General features: G+C 36.9%; 1 protein-coding gene across 1 annotated transcript; it reads right to left on the bottom strand.

The window, feature by feature from the left end:
* Positions 1–6,208: 6,208 nt before the first annotated feature.
* On the bottom strand, positions 6,209–18,074 carry LOC309504278 (uncharacterized protein). The gene is made up of 3 exons (XM_082177324.1): positions 17,954–18,074; positions 6,990–7,188; positions 6,209–6,900 (listed from the first exon to the last, which is right to left on the bottom strand). The coding sequence occupies exons 1-3, from the start codon at positions 17,975–17,977 to the stop codon at positions 6,776–6,778; spliced, it is 348 nt and encodes a 115-aa protein (XP_082033450.1). The 5' UTR covers positions 17,978–18,074; the 3' UTR covers positions 6,209–6,775.
* Positions 18,075–18,183: the final 109 nt, after the last annotated feature.

Raw genomic sequence — 18,183 nt, 5'->3', positions numbered from 1 at the left:
GTGCCAGGAAAAATGTAAAACATTAAAACAACCATAACGTAATGATATGTAACTTTCAAAGTGATTATAAAATGAAGAACATTTAAAACATTACTATTTTATAGATATAATGAAATTGCTGTCACTATTATATCTTCATGAAAATGTATTAATCAGCATTTTGGAGCATTTTCCTTTTTATCAAATCACTGTTAACCTGTATGTTACTGTCACATGTCAGGAATTTACAACAGTCTTTTCCGACTAAAGTTTTACTTTATAGCATATTAAAGCATAAACTAAAGCTATCTGATTTTACTATTATTATTATTTGCTTTTGCTTTCAGTATCTATATAACTTTAAAACGATACTTTATTTGATTTTATTGCTTTTTCTTGTGAGGAAACGGCTATATTTTGACCATGGCTCATATTTGACTATTTATTTAACTTTTCACACTTTCAAAAGAAGTTAGAGCAAGGTGACATTTTTACAAAGTTGATGACTAACAAAAGCAACAACAAAATAAAAGCTATCAAGTTTTTACAAATTTACAAGCAGTTTCAAAAGGAACAATTCAGATGCACTCACGAAGCACGTCACAATTAAATAAAACTAAAGATGATTAAATAAACATAATCTGCATGGTTTTATATTTTATAAAATATGCCATAGGCATAAATTGTATACACGACACTATTTATTACTTATTTAATTTCCAACCCTTTTTTTGCATCAGACACAAGACAATAATAAAAAAGAAATAAATCTTATATTGATTAAAACAAACAAATAACTAAAATCAATAGAAAATAATTTTGTTTTACAAAGATATCAACTTAAATATGTTCATAACTAATGATTAAAGAGATAAAAGATAAAAGCTTAAAATAAAAATATAGGTAAACTTATTTTTATTGCTTAAAAATCCAAAGCGCATGACATGATTTCCCCCTCCCAGAAATGATAAATAGGCTATGGCATCATACTTTACATTACGCTTTTCAGACATTTGTCATTAAGTTGTCATAAAGAGATTTTTCCTGTTTCTGTCATGTATATTTAGATGGCAAACTGAAATATCCTCCTTTAATCTACAATAATGCAGGTGACCAGGAGAGTCACAGGTTGCACAGGTGAGCTGCGCTGGTAGCACGAGACACACTTCTTATTGAGCCAATAACAAAAGATGAGATCATTTCTTTACACAGGCCTATATCATATTTTGACCTAATCAACAATTCGATGTATTCACATTTCATAACGCAGATAACGTTTCTTTAAAGTAAAAAAAAAAAATCACAAATTAAAATTATTTATTCACTCCTGCTTTTCTCAAATAAAATTAGAACGAATAGCTTAATAAACATAATCTATAATCACACAAACAGCCAAAATTGGCTTTATGATTCAGTAGTTTGCACATCTGGACAGCAGGCTATGAACAATAACAAAATAATGGTAACCAAACCAATAGCTACAAATCAAATATGTGAGCTTTAGGTCTCATGAACAACGATTCTTGTTTTTGTGTGTGTGTGTGTGTGTGTGTTTTTTTTTTTTTTTTTTTTTGTAAAATAAAAATAAAACAAACCAAAAATATATAAAAAACGTATGATTAAGCCGAGCAGGGAAATAAGATGTCACAAAAGGAGTTCATTAGCAGTCAGAATGGGGTTCTTGACGAGGCAGAAGGGGTTAGGTGGAGCAGAATGCTGAAACCTGCTCTCTGGGGGCCTGTACACCAAAGCGGGTGAAATCACACTCAGAGAACTTTTAAGAGCTACATTGACAACGGAACTCTTAAAGCCCGAATGTCATTTTTGTCAACCCAAAGCGAGTATGGAAAACTGTGACTTTAAAACACCTGAGTGCATGCAGTGTGGCAGAACAGGCGTGATATCCTGTCGCATTTATGCGCACTGTTTGAACTATACTCGACGAACAGTAGGTGACACACCACATCACTGTCACCTGGCAAAATCTCGGATTCGAATAACGTAACACAGGTAGAGCACGCGCCAGTCCTGCATCCGCGCACTTGAACTGGGTGAAAGGACACAGAAAGGAAAAAGAGATTAAGGAAAGCAAAATCTGAGCAACTTTAAGCGGTAGCTCCAAAAATGCCCCTTTAACAGCAGGGCATCTCGGTATGCTTTGTAAGAAATAAATGGGAGCATTTGATCTGTTAAAACTGTGGATCTCCAATCCAAAGTTAAAGGAGTTCATGGGTAAATGTTCCAAGCAGCATTACAGTTTTGGAAATAGCGTATAGTCCCCCAGAGTAAAGTTCAACAGGTTCTATCAAGAATACTCTCAGCAACTTTTCCATGGCGCAATATGATAGCCTACCCAACATACTTGTGCTCCTTCACATTTGGATCCTGTTGAGCGATGAGAGTTCAGTGCTGTCAGTCTTAAGATCAAACTCTGTGATTTATTTATTTTTGTCAACTCTTGACATTTTGTTTTAACGAAAAGGAAACAAACAGTTTGGCTGAGGAAAAAAGTATAGCCCATAAAGAACATATCAAATAGATTTCTATGATAATCATAAAACGCAATACAATTGTTAAAATAACGGTCAAGTTAAAAAACAAAACAATTTAATGTTTTTTTTAAGGGTATCCAAGAGTCTAAACTCAAAGACATGATGATGATAAGAGTGGGGAGAGAGGTGCATTGTGACGTCATCAAGAAATTAGCTAGAGGATGAAATCACCATCACGCATGAGCACCACAATCACAGTAGAAGTTTAAGTCTGAGTGAAAACTAAAAAAAAAGGATTTAAGAAAGAAAACGAATTTTGAAGTGAGGAATTTCATTTCCTTGAGTTTATAATTTGATTCGTGATCATCTTAATGGATGTTAAACGACTGAATATTATCTGAATCACCACGCTGTCTTGATTAATTTAATACATAGGCTAACATCTTCTCATTTGTTAATAAATTAAATAGAAATAGAAAAGGGCCTACCATTGCTACCATACAATAACATATATGTATTTAAAATATTTAATATGAAATGACAGAGGGTGGCACAATACTAATTCTGCATGCAGGATAATTATTTTTAAGTAAGTTAATTTACCAAAGTAAATGTAGGCTATATTTAAAGTGCCCACGCTACTTGATAGGCCTATTTTTTTCCAAAAATTATAAAGATATGCTTCATAATTAAATATTAAATAAAAGACACTTAGCGTAAAACCACCACTGAGTTAAACAAACGTGTTTTTATTTCTAAATCAAAAAAAGAATAAATAATCAAATAAAAATTATTCTATTAATTATTTTTGAAAACATTTTCGTCCATTTCCTGTTGTTGTGAGGTAATGCAGGCGAGATTGGTTGTTCACGAGCTCCTTTCCTGTCTCCCTCAAAACAGTCAAGGTAAGTCACCGGACATGTCTCGCAATGTATTTGTGTTTAAATTGTGGATGTACTTGGCTATAGTGTGGCTTTTCCTCTTATCAGGGCAGTATGAGCCTCATCTGTAAATATCTGTAAGTCAGCGTGTTTTTTTTCCTCTCAAAAAAGACTGTTAACATTTTGGCTAAAGGGAGAGAAATTTCAAATCCAACTGGTGTATAAACCAACAGATGGGCGTGGAGACGTGGACTTGGAGATGTGACAAATGATTTTTGAATTCCCGACTGACATAATGAATTGGAGAAAAAAAAAAAGAGATCTCAATAAACTTGTCACTCAGTCTTAAAGAGTTTCGGTAATAACAGAGCTGTTTTCCATAACTCATAAGTCCACGTTTCTGGTCCTCACATGGTCTGTGGTGTTTGACTTTGCACTGTATTCACTCAGGGTCGCAACCCTGCAGGAAATATAGGCTACCATAGCAACAGAAAGATGGCCTCTGTAGGCTTAGCATTATTCCGCCCTAATAGAAAAATAACAGCGCCAAATCCGTTCCTTAGTGGGGAAGCTTATTGGGTAGAGGCAGACTCCCACCTGTGATCCATAGTTGCCACACCACTGTGCAAGGACCAAAGGAAAAAGGCCCCTTTTAAAACTCTGGGGTCGGGTGGGATGTGTGCCGGGTTTCTAACCAAGCCACAATCTCTGTGCAGCTGCAAACAGCACTGCTTAAATAGAGAACACTTCAGCATCAAAATGACTAACTTAGCTGGCTAAATAAATGATTCAGTGACAGCATTAACCATGATAACAAGTACAGTAGAACTAGTTGTTTTATTTAATTCACCTTAACTGAATTATGTTGGCGAATCCAGCCATTGCTACAGACAGGACCAAGTGCTGTAAAAGATTCCCATTTCTATGAATCAGTTGCTCTACACTATTTTACTTAACGTCTTCTCATCTTGTTAAAAAGGATATTGTATTATTGTTGGGAAAAGGGATATTGGCATGGATATGAGGCATCCCTATATTTTGTGTCTGTTAATTAAACATATTTTTGAAGCTCATAGACAGAAACAAGCTGTAGAATATGTGTTGTTCTGTCATTGAAATCCTTTGCTATTTGTCCTTGTGCCCATTTTGTGCATTCAAAAAAAATGTGAAAGATTAGCAAAGACGCAACTGCAGTGGAAAACAATATTGTTTTCCCAGAACATTCAGAGCATTTCCTTTTGTTGTTGTTTTCTGAAGCCTCTTTGATTTTGCAGTCTGTGATCACGATGCTCAGCTCCTATTGTAGCTTGATGGTTTTGAATATGGTATGACAGTCATAACGGGCAGCATCAAGGATTTCTTTGGACCACGCACTTCATTCTCGGTGTAATTAAATCTATACAGTATGCGTAGTTGACCAACGAGAGGGCAGCCTCCCCTGCTGATCACCAAGGGGAATCCTACTGAATCTCTCCCAAAGCCTCCGGTTTCAGAGCCTTAAACTGAGCACCTTCCCACATCAAAGCACTCCTGAGCGCTTGCTTCTCAAGGACTCACGTCTTCGGGAAAGAATGGCCTCTCCTTAGAAACGAACACCGCTGGTCTAATTTGCCTTGCATGGCCCTCCCCATCCCCCTAGTGTATGTGCAGGCTGGGCCTGATCTGACACAGCCGTGGCTATCTGACGAGATCACATGGAGAGGTGCGGGAACTTAAAGGAGAGGAGTTACTCTGCATCCTACCAGGAGCCTCAAAAGGACTGTATTAAAATGCGCTCGATATGCCGGTAAGGGCTTTTCAAAGTGCTGTGCACCCTCTAGCCCCGGCAAACTCAAAGGGCAACTGTGAACCCATGACAAGGGGAATAAGACCCCTATTAATTTAATGAATCCAGGGTATTAGTATGCCTAACCAGCCTCGCATATTTCATCTTTAGTCAAGTTCAATGCAGCAATCCACTAACTTGGGAGTGACAAAGGCAGGTGAATATTGGATGAATTTGGAATAAGAACCTCAATCGAGAGCATTTGTTGCATAATGTTGATGATTACCACAAAAAAAAGTATTTGGACATGTCCTTCTTCCTTTTTTTCAGATACAGTGAGGCACTTACAATGGAAGTGAATGGGGCCAATTATTGGAGCAGTTAAAAGCAGAAACTTTATAAAAGCACAATTCTTCAGTTAAAACGTGTTTATTATTTGAGTTGTAAAGCTATTATGGTGACACTTTACAATGTTTCATTAGTTAACATTAGTTAGCTACATTAGTTAACATGAACTAATAATGAACTGCCCTTCTACAGCATTTATTAATCTTTGTTCATTTTAATTTCAACATTTGCTAATACATTATTAGGATACATTAACATTAGTTAATGCGCCGTGAAGTAACATAAACAAACAATGAACAGCTGTAGTTTTATCAAAGAAACAGTTCACTTAAAAATGAAAATTCTGTAATCATTTACTCACCCTCAAGTTGTTTAAAACCTGTAAAATCAAAAAACTTTTTTTCTTTTGCTGAACACAAAAGAAGATATTTTGAAGAATGTCGGTAACTAAAGTTGATGGACCCCATTGACTTCCATAGTAGGAAAAAAAAATACTATGGAATTCAATGGGGTCCATCAATTGTTTGGTTATATATTCCAATATATTCTTCAAAATATATTTTGTGTTCAGCAGAAGAAAAAAAGTCATACAGGTTTTAAACAACTTGAGGGCGAGTAAATGATTACATAATTTTCATTTTAAATTGAACTATTCCTTTCACTAATGTTAACAAAGATTAACAAATACCGTAACAAATGTATTGATCATGGAAATTTGTTCATGTTAGCTAAACCTATTGTAGAATGTTATTTAAATCATAATCTTTTTTGTTTGATAAAAAATTCATGGTTTTATCATTATTTTGTAATGGCAAAGTTGTAAAATTGGATATAACTTAACAGAAAATGTTACTAAGCACATTTTTTTACTCTAAAATCATGCTGACATTGATATTGTCCCTGACTTGTGGTTAAACTGTGCAAGAAGTGAGTATTGAAACGTTTATGAATTGGCCTCATTCAGTTCAATTGCACTGTAAGTGCTTCACTGTTCACTGGAAATTCTTCTTTTTTTTTTTTTGTAATAAGTTGTCAATTGAGCTTAACTTGAACTGAACCTGAAACAAAACACAATGCAGAGAAGCACGGCATTGTGAAAGTTCGCCCCAACTTTATACGATACTCAAACCCCCTAAAATATCTTTAAAGGATAATGTTTAATAAATTAGGCCATCAAATTTGCCAAAAGATGATAGACGGGAAGCATATATTAGCATAATTTCACACCCGGTTGGCTGTAAGCTGGGAACATGCTGGCCGTAGTGATGGAACTGTGAATCTTAAGCATGTCTCACTGCAACTGGGCTGTGTTAGCGCTGCCTCTGTGCATCAGACTTGTTTGTGCCAAACAGAGGGAAGCGTGACGCGACGGCTCCTCCCTGGACGTCGCTCACCTGAGTGCGGTGGCTGATTTCGGTGTGTTTGGCATGGCCACCTGTAAGAGATTAGGCAGATAGCGGAGATTCGGACCAGGAAGGGGCAGCTGCTGGACCTAATTAAAGACACAGTAACAGAACCTCTCACCGCCACACATCAAAGGTCTCAGACGACGTCCGTCTGCAGGCTCATCTCTGGGGTGTAAGAACCTGATGTGACCGAGACCAGTTGCATGCTGGGCCACAAGCCTGACCCCTGGTCCAGCAGCTCGGTCGGGGCCAGGCTTACCTGTGCCGTGCTGGCGAAAGGTGATGCGCCTCATCTGTGTTTGCGTGGCGACTCCGACCTGGAGTGCAGAGAGACAGAGAGCAGAGGTGAGAGGTCAGCAGGAGAGGGCAAGTTTAAGAGAATCACACATGGGCCACATTTGCCAAACACTGTCTGAAGGTAACATGAATTTTCAACTGATATCGCTCCTCAGGAGCACATGAAATGTTCGCAGTGCCTTTGTACTTGCCCCCTGACCTCGGTTAAAAGAAAGAAAAAACTGCTGCTTTGATTGACTGCTTGCTGATTTGCCATGATAGTTAATTATCCAGTTCAGTCATTTACCAAGACAGAGGGGTTTTAAAATTTCAAAGCCAAAGTATTGTTCACTTGATCTGGAAAATGCACCGAAAGAACATTTTAACCCCACTGTTGCTGGAGCTTTTTTCCACTTTATTTTGCAATTAATTAAGGCAGACAGTGAGAGAAGGATGTTCAAAAGTAAACAATTAAACACACTCTCTCACACCTTTTATCCATCCTTCACTGGAACCTCATGTGTGCCTGTCAGGGGAACCATAAACCTGTTATGCAGTTATCCATCACTTCAGCCTTATTCTGTAGTGATGTTCTCCGAATCAAAGGTGCCGTAAGTCAGCGTTCACTCATGGTGATGTAAATACTTTGACAATGTCTGCAGCACTGCCTACTTCTGCTTTATTGTTGTCAGACATCAAGTGTGGTTTTCCCAAGATCCTTTGTCATTCTGATTTCTATCCAACCCTTCGGTTTTCCATGATATACAGTTGCTTTCATTCAGCTACTTTTGTAGTTTATATTACAGCTTTTCCGTTTTAAAAAAGTGAGAGTTCGGTGTAAAAAATATCTGAAATAAAAAGGTTATAAAAATTAAAACATAGTAACCTTAATGTGATTGATTCTTGCTAACTAAGGCTAACATTTTTGTTATTATTATTATCATTATTTGTTTGTGCCTAATACATGGGTGTTCTGATAAACCACACCTGTCGTGACAGCCCTAGGCTCTGTAAATGGCAAAAAGTATTTTCATTATTTTTTTCTTTCTTTTCTTTTCTTTTCTTTTCTTCTTTTTATTGCAGAAACGCTTCACAATCATTGTGTGCATCCAGGTTTTCTGACATTGGGTTTGTTTTTGGGGGTTGAATTTTGAGAGAGGGGTAGCGGTTGAATGTATGTTTGTTTATGTATATGTATTTTTAGCAGAAACTTTAGCTGATTTTGTAAGTCCGAGTAATGAAGATAAACCGGCTCAGGTGTCATTATAAACAATGTTTGATGATACGGAGAGAATTTAAAGTTAGAAATGACTGCAGACTCTGTAGTAACTATTACTTTTGGGGCAACATTTGCGTTGGCTCATCACGTTTACTTCATTTTCAGCTTTTTTTTTAAATGCTTATTTTATAATATGCTATTGTTGCATGATTAGATTTCTCTATCGTGAATCTTATTCTGCATTCACTTCAGCATACAACATTTTGTCTGTTGGGATCCATTGAGTTAATCCAAATACCGGTCTGTGTTCCTGTCTGGGCAACTGTACTTCCCCCACTGAGTTTCGGAACATGAACATTTTCTTTGTGTCCTGTCCTTTTGGCCTAAAGCTGTAGAAAATATAGATAGAATGATCCTTCTCTTTTTATTGAACAAGAAATGCTGCCAGTGCCAAAGGTAGGATAGCGTAGCCTGTTAAGTGGGAATAGAAATAACATGTCAGCTGGAATTCATTTTATAAAGGTCTCTGCCACCCTGTCCGGCCAGGCCGTGTCTTGTCGGATAGTGTAAGGGCATGTTTGTGGTGGTTGTTGGGCTCTGTGGCACCCTGCTTGGCAGCTGGTTGTGTGGGAGCCTGCTTCAGGCTCTTCGGAAAGCAGTCATGTGCTTCAATCTCGTTATAGCGTTTCTCCGCCATGCAGTCTCTGCTTGAGCAGGCCTCCCCAAAATGTGTCATCAGCACATGTCTTTATAGAGTACACCAGTGCTGAATGGAAAGGAGAGGCTTCTTTGGCAATTTTGGTTTGGCATTACCTTTCCCCCCTCAGTCTATCAGGCCCAGCAGTCATTTCAATTTAGTTTTTCGCTCTCTGCTCAAGTCAGAAATACTGCTTGCCTTAGCAGGGCAGAACGGAAGAATGTAGTCCAAGAGTGAGATTCTATTTCGTAGGCCCGCACCTCTCGTGGATTAAAAATTAATAATTCATTAGGGTCCTTAGCTCCATGCAAAAGGGCTGCTTTCGCCTCTGAAGATGGTATCTAAATCATGGTGATGTCTAAATGTAGTTTTCAGTCCAGTTAATTAACCTAACATCGAGAAATGATCGTTAACTCTTTTCACATTTCCGGGTTTCTCAGAAGCGGAAGTCGTCATAGTTGGGTAAACTTTTATAGTGGTGAGTGAGAGACTACATTAAATATATTTTTTTGTGCTCCCGTTTGCTCAAATTAGCTAAAGAAAAACTCCACTATAGTGTTTTCACAAATGGCAGTGGAAAACGGCAGTCAGAAGAGAGAAAGATGTCAATTTTACTGTCACTCCCATAGACACTGTAGAGACACCCCCACAGCAGCGTTAACTAGTTTTTTGTAATTAGAAGCAAAGGTAATAATACAAAGTATAGTATTATAAATGTACATACATTTTTTTAATGAACATAAAAAACGTTGTAGGATTTCTGATATTCATGACCGTTTAAACGCATCATCACAGTCAAAAGGGTCCATTGAGGAAAAACAGCAATGATTTAATGTTTAACCTCAATAGAACAGGAACATGGGCCGACTCACTGTACCGTTACATTTCAGTGAAGCTAAACAGCCTTTAACTGATTTCCAGATTTTTCAATTCTGGCTATAATATCATGTTTAAGTGGTTATTTTGGCTTGTCTAACCTTCAAAATTCTTCTGTAAAACATATTTTGCATGACATGACAAATGCTTAAAGCTGTATAATTTACAATCGTTCAGGTAAATTGGTTTGGCAAACAGATGCACTTGATGTATTTTTGCATAATTATTTTTCATGCATAATTTTGTATTTAACTATGATGCGGTTTGGCTCATCATTTTAGGTGGCAACTCTCAGATATTACTGGAACAATTGCGCGCATGTTTTCAGTGCATCGATAATATTCATATTCATTTCGGCAGGGAAAAGCACGAGATGAATTGCATATTTGCTTCTTATTTTAACCGCATAAATTACAGCTAAGCGTAGGTGAGATGTAGTGAGTAATACTAATGAAACGCAAAAGTGAAACTAGCCGTTCTGTTTTACTTCATTACATGTACACATGGAGCACAATTTCATGCTATATATATATATCTTCATTTTCATAAATAAAAAACAACAATCTGATAAAAAGAATTTGGAAAATCTAATAAAGGAAATCTGTCCTTTTTGCACAGCTTCACAATAATTTATTCTGATTCTTTACTGTGGCATCAAAGTTTTTAACAGCACGATATCTTCACTTTTACGATTTGAATGTTGTTATAAGGAAAATAATTGGCAATATCGGTTGTTTAGATAATCTGAAAGTCACTGCTCGTTACATAAAGTACTGTCCCAAAGTTTATTATACAACAAACAAACAAAATATTAAAATCTAACAACTTTCTTTATAAACCCCAAGACAACAAATATCAAAAGTCTCTCACACAAATAATGGAATAAAAAGTGAGATAGGAGTGACCTAAAACAACATGCATCATTGCGCTCAAGAGACCCACAGTACAGATAATTTTTTTTGTGGGGAAAATATCAAAACAAACATGGACTACGTAAATGCAAAGCAAAAAATAATTCGGCAGTAACAGGAACATTACCAAACTCTCTCCGCGGCGAATAGTGTATTTAGGCCACCGTGTTCGCAATGACGGAAGGTGATAATAACCCAAAACATCTTTTTTATTATGGATGTGCTTTCACACCTCTACCGTAAACACCTTGATGTGGCACTTTGCATTGTGCTTCACACTACACGGTAATGGTGGCTTCCCCCAGCATTGTGCGAAAGGAAGCCGTGCGCATGACTTTGCGGCATGAGCAGAGGTCATAGCTGACTCTTCTTTGTTGTCAGGTCTAGTGGGTAGGGGCCATATCTATTTGATATCAGTGGTTCGGGCTCCCGATGCTCATTCAATGTTAATCTAGCATTAACGTGCCGAGCCACTGTAAGGTAGTGCTAACCCTTCCCCCCTCATCAGCCATGTTTGTTTTTGCTGGCACTTCATTATCAAAAGGCTAACTGCTTTACAGCGCCTCCTGCTGCTCCCCCCGGAGGAAACTTGGGCACATTTGGAATTCAGCCCTCAGATTAAAAGGTAATCAGAATGGCCGGTCTCAGCATGTTGAAAAATGCGATCATTCCGCATTCTGCCATTTAACAAACTGGACTGCGGTCAGTCTTTCCCAGTTCTCTGTGTTTTTTTCTTGTACTGAAAAATTCAACGCTTTTATGAATTTGCCGAGATTCATGCCCAAGCTCATGCAATCTGTAATCGCGAAGGTGTTTGTGATGCCGTCTGACAGGTCAGAACGCCCGGTTTTTGAAAATGTGAGCGTTTCCTGCTTTTCCGTAGTTTGTGGAAAATTAAGGAGTTTCTTCAGGAATGTTCAGACTTTAGATAGGAATCTCCTTTCCTGTAAGTAAATCCTGTAAGTTTGCCTGCATTTTATTCCAGGCGGTTTTGAGTTTGTCCATGTCGTTCCCAATTAAAGCTGTGTCCGCAGACGAGTGTAGTGGTTCTGGTGGGAGGCCGTCAGCTTCAGGCAGGCTGGAGGTGTTAGGTGAACGGGTGGCTTTAGGGGTCCTGGCCACGCATGAGGTGAATGAACAGAATGCCTGTGCCCACCATGTGTGACCACTAATGAAGACGCTACCAGACAGGACCCCATCACCCTGGTAACAAGATGTCTCCATAAACAAGCTGCAGGACGTTGGCAGGCCACTTCCTGGTTGTATAATGTGACCTGCTTTTCTGCAAAGGCAGATCACAGGCCTTACTCAGGGGATGTGAACAAATTTAGGAGCCGTAGAAAAAACGTAGAAATAATATAACCTACTTTTGTTGCCCCTTAAATGTAGTTTTCCCGAATATCCCACCCACTTTTACATTGCCCATTACTTTTCCTCTGACGTCAGCGCTTGTCCTCATTCTCTATTGTCCTTGATTGTTTTACCCGTTGCTTAAACCTGCTTTCTGAAAGCACGTCTCATTAGTGGACAGCCGTAAACCTGTATGTCAGTGGTCCACATGCCTCTTCCTGCAAGGGGGCTTTAACATATTCCACTCAGCCAGTTTACACTCAGACTTGTCACCTGCTAAACACAAAGTGCTTGACAACAGTGAACCATGGGAGATGTGTTTTTGACAAATCTTACAGGCAAATCATAGCATCTGCTGTGAGGAAATATGGTAATAAGAGTTAAGATGGCTGAATAGGCTGTGGTCCTGCCAACACATTTTGCCTTTGACTTTAAGCGAGACACGAAAAAAAATAAAAAAAGAATATAGACACTATTGTGTTATTATCAGAAATATTCTTGTGAAGTGGTTGACTGTTTACTTGTTGTTTGTGTGTGTGTGTGTGTGTTTTATATAATCGTTCTTTAGTTTTAAGTATGTGCTGTCCCTTTCTGTAGAGGGAAGTCTAAGGATGTACAGTTTTTTTTTTTTTTTTACTTTTTTTTTTCTTCCACTCTCTGTTTGAATTATTTTATTATTTATTATTATTTTAAAAGAAATAGTCATATTTTTGTTTTGTTTTTCAGTGATGTAAAACATAAAAATAATAATTTTTCGATTGAACGGCAAGACATTTTATCTCTAGTCATTTAATACTTTGGTATTATTTGAACATTGAATGATATGTATTAAACTGTAAGTAATTGAGCACTTTTATTATCTTTAAGCCGTTTAAGCTATTCCTTGAAATAGCACTCTCATTTTTAATGATCAGTGTTTGAGAATTTTATGGAAATTATGTGTAAACAGTCAGTTAACATATCTATATATATTCATGTTGAATGCCTAAATTAATATATATTCACGTTGAAAGTCTAAATTATATTAGTGTTTGTTTCTAAGATGAAAAAATTTAAACATTTGTTTTCTTGCTAAATAGAAAAAAACACAAACCAAAATATAACAGGTTTCATTATATTATAGAGTATATGATATTATGAAACACACAGCACATTAATTTATAAGATGCACTAAGAAAAAAAAAAATGATGGACACAACGGCATCATAACATTTATTTCGTCTGTAAATTACAAAAGAAAGGAAAAAAAACGCATTCAAAGAGAGTGAATTAATTAATTTTGTAAATGTAATTCGTTAAATGATTGTGTGCTCATTGCATTGATGTAAATTTTAAACCCGCCAATGAGGTTATAAATTTAAAAAAAAATAATAATCTAATAATCATTTTAATTTTAAACATCTCTATCTTGATTTAAAGCAAGGTTAAATCGGATCTTTTTCGGCTATTGTTCATTTTCAACACTGAGTAATTTGCATGCTGTTATAGTAATGCTGTCCTATTTTTCTTATTGTCTAATACACCAGTATTTCAACATTAATTTATAAAAGAAATGACTCAAAAACAGTTTAGCGGCTATTGCAGAAACAACGTAAAATATATCATTTGAAAAACGTTGAATGTTGTCAAGTATTTGGAAGATTGCAAAGACAATTATGTTTAAAATACCACTGCATACTAATAAAATTGCTAAACGTATTAAATTGCATTATAATATTAAAAAACGGGGAAGCTTTTTTGTAAAAATAGATGATTTAATTAGATACTGCAAAATGTTGTAAACCGCAAAACATACTCTTTTTCCTAAATTAATTAAATAAATCCTAATGAAGTTCTTCAGGGAGACTGTGTGACACTGGGTTAGAATCAGCACAAATTAATTTACTTACATTTTTTTTTTTTACATTGTTTTATATTGCTCAGTATTTGAATGGAGGGTAATTCTAATATTTTGAAAAGTTTTACATTTCATGCGTTGCAAGTTTTCTTGTTTTTAATTAGAGTTAAGTTTGTTGTTTGTATTACAGCCACTTGAAACTATAGATGCATAAAAGAGTTTTGATTAAACAATGAGTGTTTGTTCGCTTTTTTGTTGAAAAGCAACAAAAAAACGGCATTAATGCATTCTCAGCTTTTTGATTTTGCGTTTTTGATTTCTCCATCTGTTTCTGAGAACATTGTTCATTTCTTGTATTGTTTATCTAGTTGGTAAAGTTTGCTTGTAGCATCAAAAGCCGGCTCGGTTCATTAGGTATTTCGTGACAGAATCTAATTGGCAAAAGTTTCTTTCATTTCCAGTGAGGCTTTTTACTTCTTCAAGGAGAGTGGTCATGAATGGTTTATACTGAGTCATAAACTAATCATACTTAATGATAGGAGGGAATCGACAGAGGCGCAGGCCTGATCAAAACTGCTCTCTTATTCAGATGGTTCCTCTGTGTGAGAAGGGAAACACTAGGAGAATGCTGAATGAAAGCACACCATCTGTTTTTCACATGTTCCTCAGTGTTGGGGACATCAGACTCTGTCATCAGATCATTTTACACTCGAGTGCCACTCAAACTCCATCTCTTTTAATTGATATTTACAGTCATCTGTTCATTTTCATCATTTTATAGCACACCAGTACATTTGCACTATTTAGCGATATGCTAAACTGTCATCTGCTCAAAGTAGAAAAAAGTGTACATGTTTTGTCCCCTTGTTTGTGTATTCATTATTATTAAGCTTAAGCTAGCAAAAAAGTTATTTAGAGAAATTTTTTAAATATAAAACAATATGATGCATTTGAGATATTCAAGTAATGCTGTTTTTTTCCAATTTGATTTTGATTCATTAAATGTATCATTCAGTCCTTAAATTCCAGACAGAGAGGTCAAAATAAGATGCAATACTTTTTTTTTCTCATGGTTTTATTTAAAGTATACTATGCTAGCTATATCCTGATGAAGAGAACATCTTGCATATCATAAAATATTATATGCAGTCATTTTCTATAGACGCACGTAGACTCCTAGAACAACAACAATCAGTTGTTAAAAACAGTAAGTAAAAAAATGCGCTCTGAATATAACCACCCAACAAAATAAACAACAGTGATAACAAAAACAACAGGAGAAAGTCAGCAAACAACAATCCTATAAGAATAACCGCATAATTCATTATTGCCGCAATGCATGCTGGGAGCTTGTGATCCTTTATGAAATCAGCAGCGTTCTCCTTTATGAAATAGGTTATAAAAATCTATTTGACTATTTTGGGCATTTGAGGGGATATTTTTGTGTTTTAATGTAGAATCAAAGAAATTTCTTACTGGGTCCATCTGTGACTCAAAAAGTCCCGTATGCTGAATATTTTTTTTTCTTTTTTTTGCAGTATATATTGAATGGAATAGAATGAAAGGATGTGAGTACTACACTTCAATATTAAGTCCACATGCCGTTTGTAGTGTTTGGAATGGGTCCCTTCTCTGTCCGCTCATAAAAAAGTCCAAAAGCAAACAGTGAGTTCTTACTGTGCCGCCGTTCCCATTTCTCCAGTCAAACTCTCCGGACCTGGGAGATTTGGAAAGTGGAGGAGAGAAAGTTACCTTTCTCTTTCTTCTCACTCCAAATTACAAAAAAAAAAAAAAAAAAAACTCTCACATGGTCCCAAAGTTAACCTTACATAAAGAGAAAAATAGAGGGAGGGGATAAAGAGGCTTTTTTCGTCTCTTTTTAAAAAAGCTTTAAAGAACAAAGACTCAAAGAGACTCCAAAATGAGGCTGTCATATTTGACAAACAAATAGGTCTTAATGAAAGTTACTTTTTTAGTGTAAGAGATTGATTATTCTACAATGTCCCTGTAGCCTTAAAGACATGCTCCATATGCACTATTTTCTAAGTGATGCAACGGCGTATGTTTATGGTTAAAATCAACTCATATTTTCATCTCCTTTTGGTGTACAGTATGATTTAACCCAACAAAGGTGGAGAAACAAAATTCATATGGATCTCCTAGGAAGCGGGTGAGCAGAAAAGGAAATAGTTGCGTAAACATAAAGTGGAGTTGCGTTAAGATGCTGTATTATCTAACTAGAGATGCAAAGTTTGTTTCAAAATGGGGCAAGTTAATACGGAGGAGTGTTACATCACCATTTTTTCCCACTCAAAACAAGGTACCCAAAATGTGGGTGGGGTATGTGGGTGTGTGTCTGCGGGAAATAACATCCTGGCTGTGGATAAATCAAGAAAGAAATGATAGATCTTCGTGTCATTATGAAGAAAAACACGATCTATTCATATCCGTGTGCGATTACTCATGCGATGGGAAATGCGATTTGCGCTGGGTTACTACAAATATCATATCACTTACAGCTCTCGCTCACTACCGCACAAAGAGGCAGCCATTTTGTCTGGCTCCCTCTGAATGCGCCTCCGTTCTCATTGTATGACACCTAAACCCTCGTTTTATACAACATTTATGATGCCACACCAAATGCTGACAGAAAATGCACATTTTGAGGTACTGCCTATGATTCTTCCTCTCAGAACGTTCCAGACACTATTGAGTAATAGCTACGCCACATGCCTCGCTTCTTTTCTTTCGTTTGCACACACACACACACACACACACACACACACACACACACACACACACACACACACACACACACACACACACACACACACACACACACACACACACACACACACACACACACACACACACAAATGCACCAAAGCACCCAACATGGGACAAGATGAGGCTCATTGAAGAGCCAATCTCACACCTGCTCCCCCACCCACAAAGTCCACACACACACACACACACACACACACACACACACTGGCGCTCGCTCTCACACTGAGCTTGTTGTCCAGAGGTGACTTTATCCTGAATTGACAAAGTCAGCCAGAAAAGAAAATCTAGGTTGGACAAAAAAAATAGTAAAGTAAATAACTAGCAAGTGACACTGCAGTAGATTTTGTATAAATCAAATATTGATATACTCTTTCTTTGCGTATGGCCTTTCAATCATGTTCTTTATTTTATCCCATCTGAAGATAGGCTGGCAAACAGCTAAGGATCACCCACATAGTTTAAAATACTCTGAAAGAGTGATTTAACTTAATTTGATACTTTTTTGCAATTAAAGGCTTTAAAAATCCTTTGAAGATGTATAATGTCCTTAATTAATAATAGAGCTCCCAAATCACATAGCCTTTTTAACAGTTTCACATCTCAGGAATATTTTAGCAGAATCAATACATTTTTAATTCGTTTTCTTGACAGGCCCGGTCAATGCTGAAGTTTCCAAAGCATATTTTCACAGTAAAACACAAGATCCATATGACCATCTATTTTGTGCCAACACAGCAACATGAAAATCCATCATCTGCAATTTATGATTACCCTGGAATAGGGTGTGTAATGTAATCTCCCTCAAGAAACACTTCTTTAAAGCTGAGCTGTGAATACTGTTGAGGATTGAAGGCTTTGTTTTTAACTCGGATGCATTTGTTAATTTGAACTTCACTGTATTAATTTAGCAGCGGCCGTTTTTTCAGCAAATGCATCTTCGGCCTCATCAGAACGCCAGTCCACGTCAACTCACAATTAAGGAGTTGGATACCCTCACACACCCATTCAACTGACCTGATATATCAATCACCATAGAACTAGATCTATAAAAGATAGATGTGACAAGAACACTCTTACACGTTACTTATAAAATAGCATACTGCACTTTGACATGTACATTAACACTCACCTTATCCATTTGCTTTATAGACATCCAGTATGATTGATGGTTTATGATGCGTAGCTTGCTGGAACAGAATCTATATTCTTCTTAATCTTGTGCAACTTCTAGCAGTCTGGCTCAAAGTCTCAGCCCAACTAGGAGAGTAAGGCACGGAGCTGAACTCCATAAATCTGCACAGACCAGGCCTTCACTGGTCAGGAGCGCCATGGGAGTGTCAGGCTGCTCTCGGCTGGGGT

This window comes from Leuciscus leuciscus (genome assembly GCF_965113295.1).
Source record: "Leuciscus leuciscus genome assembly, chromosome: 8".
In the NCBI taxonomy this organism is placed as follows: Eukaryota; Metazoa; Chordata; class Actinopteri; order Cypriniformes; family Leuciscidae; genus Leuciscus; species Leuciscus leuciscus.
Note: the sequence above shows the minus strand (reverse complement) of the source record. Positions and strands in the feature narration are given on the sequence as shown.

Bases quoted from the DNA above. Each gene is read 5' to 3' on its own strand.
- LOC309504278 (XM_082177324.1), bottom strand. From the start codon at position 17,977: ATGTCTATAAAGCAAATGGATAAG. The intron at 7,189-17,953 runs GTGAGTGTTAAT...TCTGCACTCCAG, and splicing joins CTATAAAGCAAATGGATAAG to GTCGGAGTCGCCACGCAAAC. The intron at 6,901-6,989 runs GTGAGAGGTTCT...AATCTCTTACAG, and splicing joins GAGACCTTTGATGTGTGGCG to GTGGCCATGCCAAACACACC.